Genomic DNA, 8,270 nt, shown 5'->3' on the forward strand with positions numbered 1-8,270 from the left:
TCAAGTCCACAGCTTCACTCTAATTGACCATAACTTATATATACATATTTATTTGATGTTATTTTAATTTTTCTGTGCTTTCTTTCTTCACACTGTTGCGTGAGAGGCTCTTTGTCTTTGACAGTTAAATACAGTTGAACACTGTGTTGATTTATAGCAGATTCAACAAAATTTAAAATAGTTTCTTGATGTCCACGAATGCATTAAGTTCATATTTGCAAGACTCAAATTAAAGTCTACAGAAAAAACAAACAAATAAAACCTACTTTAATAACTTTTACTGACACATTTTCCCTGAAGTCAAACAAAAACCTGCATTATTATGTGATATGTATGACTCAGCTTTCATATAAAGATAAAAGTTTGGACAAATGTGCGATAAAGATCACAAATATGAGCATTTTACTCATTTAGCAGGAGAACAAAGTCGCTTGCACCTTACTGTCAGGGTCTCTGTGACATATTCTAACCGACCTCTGAAACCTTCCACCACCAGCGGCCTTCCAGCTGCCGTTCTGCCAGCTCGTCAACCAGACGGTGTCCCTGGAGAAGGAAGGCTGTCCGCGGTGCCACCCGGTGGAAACCACCATCTGCAGCGGCCACTGCATCACCAAGGTACAGAGGAGACGAAGCAAAGAGAGGAGAATGAAACGAGAGAGAAACCGGAGGAAGAACAGATTAATTTGGTGCCTTAATTGAAGAAACAGTTGGAGTATGAAATTAAGACACATTCAGTGGTTGAGCTTTAAAGTGAAGGTTCGTTTAATGAAACAGCACTGTGTGTAATTATTTCTGAATAATAAGAAAACAATTTAAACCTGCTCATAATGTGTGAGTCACTGCCTTAATTAACTCGTGTGTCTGTAGTTTTTTGGTGCATTTAGGTCACAATCTGTGATCATAACAAAATAAAACCTGCTTTAGTCTAGTAATAATAAAAGTCTAGTGCAGCAAAGAATAAGCAAGATGTAGTCTTTATCTGAGTCACTCTTTGTGTTTGTTAGATGAAAAGGAAAATGTAATAAAATGAGCTTTTTCATGACATCATGCTGTTTTCACACCTTTATAGGGTCATCACATGTTTTATTTCCATTTGTCCCGTGTTCAGGACTCCGTTACAGACGAGCAGCAGTTCAGTCTGTTTCATATCAGCAGGAAGAAACTAATCTGTGTGACAGAACCTCAGCCGCCTAAATGAGACGTGAATAAATGTCCATAAACACTCTGTACTGACTCTGAGGCCTTTTCACCGCAGTCTGTTTCATGTAACACAGCAGTTAAAGCCAAGCTGCTGCTGATATCAACAACAGCTCTTTAAAAAAAAACCCCGTTTCATGACAGTGTGACAACAAACCTGCATCACAAGCAGCAGGACTTGAACTGTGTGAAACGTGATTTGCTTTGTGGGTTTTGTTGGGTCATTTAGCTGCTTCCTGTTTTAAACAGAACTCTTTTGTGGACTTTGTGATTGTTTTCATCAGCTTCCTGCTCTAACGTCGTGTTGTTCTTGCTGCCCTCCAGGATCCTGTCATCAAGACTCTCTTCAGCAAAGTGTACCAACATGTGTGCACGTACCGGGACTTCTACCACAAGACCTTCGAGCTTCCTGACTGTCTGCCGGGCGTGGACCCCACCGTCACCTACCCGGTGGCTCTGAGCTGCCACTGCGGCGGATGCGCCATGGACACGTCCGACTGCACGTTTGAGAGCATGCAGCCCAACTCCTGCATGAAAGACGAACCTTTCTACTACTAGTCTGGACCAGCAGCCACTTCAATCACACTCAGACAGCGTAGAGGCAGTTCAAAGTGTTTCCTGTGTCTTGTGCAAATAAATGAAAGGATTAAATACACTAAATATAAAAGATCAATCTTGTTGCTCACTTTGTTTACCAACCTCCTCCAGCAGCCTGCAGGGGGCAGCAGCAGGACATACTAGAATGAACCACATGGTCACAACAACCTGAACTTTAAATCAACATGAACACAGGCTGCATACTGCTTTTTCTTTAAGACTTGGTTCAGGTGTGAATTAATGCGAATTAGTTCAATTTAAACAAGAGAAAGCTGACAAGGAGAACTGCAATAACTAACTGATTCTTCAATTGTCAGCTGCTGTACAGATATTGAGAGATTTTGGAGATGAACTTTCTTCTTTCTCATTTCTCTGACTTGAGTCTTCTCCTCTCTCATCTCCGCTGTCCTCTGTCCAGAAACAGAAATCAGTCTTCATGCCGTCTTGGAGGATGTTTCAAATCCTAGAAATGCATCTGGAGGAGAGAGAAGCTATGAGCAAGGATGTGTAAAGGTGTGACCTAAAAGAGGTTCCACACAGCTGGAATTTAAAAAAACAGAAAGAAAAGAAACATGTCAGCATATATATCACTCAATCTTAATGTCACTGCTGATTTGTATCACGTGTGTCCAAAAATAAAAATGTACATCAGCCGCATATAACATTGTGTCACACTGTGAATTCAATTATAAGTAATAATAATAATAATCTATGCTTTAAAGCTGTCATGAACACTGTTCTGCATGTCAGCAGGTTTCAGCAACACAACAGACATATTTAACTGATGCTCGTCTCCTCGACTCGGTTTCTTGGTTTCATGTAAGAAGTGAGAAGAGAAATCAAGAATCCAGAAGCTCAGCAATGAGCGGAGTGGGAGGATTAGAGGCCGGGTCAAAGAACAGTGGCAGCATGATGAACGGGAGGTAAAGCAGTGAGGAAGCAGGTGAAGGTTAGGAGACCACCTGGTGGGAAAACAGGGCAGGTGGAGGTGTTGGTGTCTGAAATGTCTGATGAGTAAACTCCAAAAGCACCACTTCTTTGTATCAGGGATGGATGAGAACACACCGCTATCGATGATAAAAAGCTGACAGCAGGAATGAATGAACGAAACGCTGACCACGCCCGGGACGGTTTGCTTCTGTGCAACCAGTTTAGTGAGGGTGTGTTCTCCATTTACTGTGTTTTATTGATTTCTCTTGAGCTGCAGTCGTAGTTTGTGATGTTCTTTTTGAGGTAGCACTGTTTTTATTATTATTATTATTATTGTTAGTAGTAGTAGTAGTAGTAGTAGTAGTAGTCGTATCATTATTAGTATTAGTATTATTATTATAAGTCAAGCGCTCAGGGTCGCTGTACAAAACTCCAAAAGTTAGCAATTCATTATTGGTATCTTCACTGAATGTTTTTCTTTATTTTTATCCTCAAGACAGACTTTCCTCCTCAAGTTTGTCCAGTTAAACACCTGAAGTATCTGTTCTCAGGTGAATCTGAATGAGTATGTGTTGTTATGTGTTGTGAGGTAATTCCGTGTTTCGTGTCCCATTACTGCAGCAGTCTGATGTTCAACATGTCGATTCCAACATCGGATGTGAAACTCCGTTCTCGCATTGAGTCTCTGAGCTCTCATGTCTCCCCGTGTCACCTGTTGTCGGCGTTTGTGTTTGAGGTGAGCGCTGGACTTTAACTTGAAACACGTCCCACCTCTCCGGTATCAGTCCTCTGTTGAAGAGGAGGGAAGTCAGGAAGGAGACGCCCAGTATGGTGGCAAAAGCCACCAGCATGCAGATGGTCCTGATGGGAGAATACTGGACGTAAACTCCGTCTTCCAGGGTGCATCCTGGGAAGTGGATGGCAGGCGGTAACGCTAGCAACGGCTCTCCGCACAAAAGCCTGAAGAAAAACCCGAGCAGGAAGCCCGAAGCGGCTCCATAGCCGTTGGAGATGTCGAAGAAGAGCACGCAGACCAGCTGCGGGAACATCAGGATGTAGGCGATTTCTCCGCCCAGCACCCAGAAGGCCATGACGCCGGTGTGCAGGAAGGTGAGCGACGTCCCGGCCAGCCCGAACAAGACCACAGCGATACGAATCACCCAGCGCATTTCGTTCTCTGACGCCTGCAACGACAGAAAGAAGATCGTAAGATGCAGCAAAGACAGTCAGACATGAGCTTGTACATCTTTTCAGACCTCCATCAATCTTCCTCCACATAAGAGGGGTTGGGTAGCAGGAGCAGGAGCAGGGCGTTTGGTGTCCCCCTGACCAGCAATGTTTTACAGCTCCTCCAGGGTAGTCCTCAGGCATTCCCAGGCCAGATGAGATATATAATCCCTCCAGTAAGTTCTGGGTCTATCCGAGAAGTCCTAGAGCAGTCTATTCCAGAACTCACATATCTCATATCTGGCCCAGGAACACCTCAGGACCCCAGGAGATAAGTCATCCCTCCAGTGAGTTCTGGGTCTGTTCCATGGTCTTCCCCCATTTGCCTGAATCCTCTCAGCTGCCTTCTTCTGACATGAAGGAGCAACGACTCTACCCCAGATCTTCAATCCCAGATCATACGTGTCCACAGGATGCAGAACCTCATCATCCCATTCATTGTCTATGGAGGCAGCTGTGCACTGCTTCCTCCTCAGCTACAGAAAGTTCAGGTCTAGCCTACTTGAAGAGCGCCACTGACTCTGGAAACTTTGAAACTAACCGTTATCGATCTAAAATAAAGGCAGATTCAGTCGGTTATTTATTGCCTCAGATGTTTTCAGAAGCACATTTTGCAGGTTGAAATCCAGGCAAAGAGACGTAAAGGTGTTCTTTTTGTAAACTATACAACACTGGACATTAAGGATGACATGTAGTGAAGCTGCTTTTGAATCCAGAATTTGGCCATATTGACTCTCAATTATTATGCCAGTTTAGAGAAACTGAAGATTTAAGACGGACTGAAGTGTTTAGACATGTTTCTGCCTCCTTTAGTTTACGCTGCTTGTTCTATACGCAGACTTCTACATGTGATGGTGTGAGCGGCCATACGTAACCTGATGTATGTTCTCTGTGAGTCTTTGTTACTCATCTTGCGGCTCACCTTGGTCCTCAGGATCTTCTTGTAGATGTTTGAGGAGAAGATGGAGGCTGAAGACAGCAGGGCGGAGTCGGTTGATGACATCACGGCGGCGGCCACGGCCCCGATGCCGACGACGGAGATGTACGGAGGGGTCAGGTGGGTCAGAGCGAGAGGCAGAATCAGACCTGTTTGACCTCGTTCAAACGGAGGCGGAGACCCGTACGAAGTCTGGTTCCAGTCTGAGAAGATCAGATGAGCCTCATGAGCTTCAAAGATTCATTCGATGGGTGGAGTTGACATGATGATGCTGGTCGTAGCCTCAGCTCAATATTTTGTGTTATTTAAACTCAACCAGCTGCTTCCAAAATCCAAATCCTGGTTCCAGTCTAACTGTGCTTTATTAACGCTACTGCTTTACCTGTGGATGCAGCCACTGCTCCGATGAGCACCGGAGGGATTCCAAACGTGGGGATGAGAAACGCTGCAGCGTAGCATCGAAGCTTCGCCGTGTCCGAGGAGGACGCCGACAACGTCCTCTGGTGGAAGTCCTGAAAACCCAGATCTCCTACACTCTGGGAGAAAGAAACACAAGGAAATCACTCAAATGATCCTTTTTGTGTTGAATAAAGCAAATGTTTCCAGCCTGTAAAGTGCACAGATCACAATAACAAAATGTACAGGCAGTAAAAATACACAAAAAAGAAGCAGACTTGACGTTAATTCTGTAGTGGTCAAGAAAAAAATACATTTCTGTTTGTAATTCTAGAAAAAATATTACAATTTTAAATTCCTATAACCACACATGAAAAATAAATCAGATATATCACTTCTGTGCTGGTTGAAATCAGAATTTAATCAAGTCAAGCTCTGAACCAGGTTACACTCAATGACACTCCATGCCTGGAAAGCTCTGATGTGTTTTTAGAAATTTGAGACATCTTTTTGCTCAGCAGTAGCTTTGTTATTATTATTAGTAGTAGTACTAGTAGTAGTAGTATTAATTTATTTATATTAGAATTTTCAAATAAAGCTTTCAACAGTTTCATAGAAATATTCACGAAAAAAATCACATTGACTGACGTTCACATAATTGAGTGTCTCAGTAATGCAGTGGTGACCGAGTGTTCTGCAGAGAATAAATAACTATAATAATGTCAGATTTCCCCTAAACTAGCAGCTCAGGGGTTAAGTTTAGTGTCCAGCCGTTTCCTCCTCACTTTAAATCAAGTTCCTTCCTGTGTGTGTGTTTCAGTCACCATTCTGCCTCTAGACGCTCACCAGCAGCAGAAAGACGTCGATCCACATCCAGGCCCTGTCTGTGGTCAGAGAGCCGACCCAGGGAGGCTGGAAGGTGTGGTTGAAGGAGGTGGTGGTGATGTCCACAGACGCTGGGCTCATGAAGAGGAAAGGGACGCAGAGCCACTGAACAAAGAGAAGGAGATGCATCAGATACACCGACAGGAGCTGTTTCTGCTGCTTTTCTTTGGCTCAGAAGGTCACTGGATGCTCTCTACCCACACTGGAGGACCTTCATGGCTCTGACTGCCTCAGGAGAGCCAACACCATCCTGAAGGACTCCTGCCACCAAGGCCACTTCCTGTTGGAGCTGCTGCCATCAGGCATCAGAACCAGGACTAATAGACTGACACACAGCTTCTCTCCAGCTGCTGTCAGAGCCACAGATGCCTCTGAATCATAATACATGCAATATCTGAATCTGAATCTCTTTAAAGCCAGCCAACAATTTTACATCCAAAGCGCAGCCTGTTTGTCTCATAGAGCACTAGGCCTCGGAAACGGTTGTGAAACGCTGAGCAAGAGACAAGGTGTTGTTCATGCAGGACGTGTCACAGCAGGTGTGACTGATGACGTCAGCGATGGCTCCGTTCTTCTCAGCGTCTCATTAAATCCTGAAGCAGCAGGAACTCAGAAGGAGCTCCACTAAATGGAACACAGTCATAGAGCTGCAGCAGTTAGCGGCTTTAATCGATGACGCTGGTGCTGAAAATGCAGCGATATCATTTTTTCCCAACTTGGTAATTATTATAACAAATATTTGTCTTGAACATAATGTTGTTTTCGGCTCCAGTCACTGGCCGGCTGCAGTCTACAGTTCCAGACAACAGCTGCAGCAGCAGAGTCTGACTTAGTTTAGTGTAAACGTTTCCAAAAAGCAAAAGCTTTACATGTACGGGAGAAATTCAAATGATTGCAGAACAAAGAGGACGAAGAACGAAGAGAGAGTGTTTTGGTGCAAGCTCTTTATATCAGTTTACTTCTCTCCTGCTCTCTGTGCTCACTTCTACTGCGCATTAATGCAGCTGAACGTCCAAATGAAGCCGTTTTTATTTAAATGTTTTTCTATGTCTGCTGTCAGACAATGAAACAAGCACTGAAGTGCGACTGAACGTTAACTCGCAGTCACGTCCAGGCTGCTTTTATAACCACGTTGTGCAACAAATTCACCGCATGCATAAGTTGAGCACAATCCCATAGCTGTAAATTCATCTATATGTTCATAGAGCTTGAAGCTTCTACCGAAAACAATGAACATAATCAGTGGAGAACGTGTCGCTTCAGCTGCTTTGTGCTGTAAATCATAAATCACATGATATTATGCACGAGATGAAATCTGTCAAAATGAGACAAGTTTAAATTTTGCTTTATTTAGATTAAAATGACCAGTTTTTATTATTCTGCTAATCGGTAAAATAGCTGGTAGATTAATGGATGCTAGCGGTGCAAGCAGCCATCATCAATCATTTCCTGGTGTCGTGTCAAAATGCCTGCTGGGAAAAAGCTCTTTTGTTCCACTGAACACACACAGTCGGCTTCGAACGCCACGTCTGTCAGCTGAAAACCTGCTGTGTGCATCTGCTAAACAAACTGACGAGGCTGACGTACTCACAGAGGTGATGAAAATGAGCGTGAGCTGGATGATGTCCGTGTAGGCCACCGAGTAGAGGCCTCCCAGCAGGGTGTAGGTGATGGCGACGGCCGCAGAGATCCAGATGCACACAGCGTAGGACAGGTCCAGGATCACGCTCATCGTCACGCCTGTGAAACATACATGCAGTTAGAAAACACTCCCCTCTGCACCAGGACTGGACCGTATCTGTCATTAAAACACAACTGGAGCCATTTTTAAAGGTTGCAAAGTGCAGCATTCAGTGAAAAAGCTGCTTTCTAAACCAGCAAAGATGGATGCAGAAGTGTTAGGGTTCATTTCTGTGGCATCAGATTTGGTCAAGTTGCAGCTGAGAACGAAGTTTAATGCCAATGAATCAGCAACAGCTCATCACGAAGGCTGTCAGATTATCATTGACCCTCTAACTCACCAGTTTTCTGGTGGAGTTAAGGAGACGCACTGAAGTTCAAAATTCTTCATTTACAGCTGAAACCAGAAGTTTACATCCAC

General features: G+C 44.0%; 2 protein-coding genes across 2 annotated transcripts in view; one reads left to right on the forward strand and one right to left on the reverse strand.

Annotated features, from left to right (window-relative positions):
- Positions 1–483: 483 nt before the first annotated feature.
- On the forward strand, positions 484–1,755 carry lhb (luteinizing hormone subunit beta; the record flags this gene model as incomplete). The annotated part of the gene is made up of 2 exons (XM_008295471.1): positions 484–615; positions 1,522–1,755. Coding segments are annotated over 2 exons (366 nt in total), but the record flags the coding sequence as incomplete, so codon positions are not given.
- A 1,419-nt stretch (positions 1,756–3,174) lies between these two features.
- Positions 3,175–8,270, reverse strand: part of LOC103367443 (high-affinity choline transporter 1-like) — an 8,377-nt gene continuing 3,281 nt past the window's right edge. Inside the window, exons 4-8 of the mRNA XM_008295465.1 lie at positions 7,761–7,909; positions 6,131–6,274; positions 5,271–5,424; positions 4,874–5,091; positions 3,175–3,908 (exon numbers count right to left, since the gene is read on the reverse strand). Coding sequence (XP_008293687.1) covers positions 3,357–3,908; positions 4,874–5,091; positions 5,271–5,424; positions 6,131–6,274; positions 7,761–7,909 — 1,217 coding nt within the window. The 3' untranslated portion in view covers positions 3,175–3,356. The remainder of the gene's footprint in view (positions 3,909–4,873; positions 5,092–5,270; positions 5,425–6,130; positions 6,275–7,760; positions 7,910–8,270) is intronic.

The sequence above is a fragment of the Stegastes partitus genome, unplaced genomic scaffold, assembly GCF_000690725.1.
Source record: "Stegastes partitus isolate 25-593 unplaced genomic scaffold, Stegastes_partitus-1.0.2 Scaffold1050, whole genome shotgun sequence".
In the NCBI taxonomy this organism is placed as follows: domain Eukaryota; kingdom Metazoa; phylum Chordata; class Actinopteri; family Pomacentridae; genus Stegastes; species Stegastes partitus.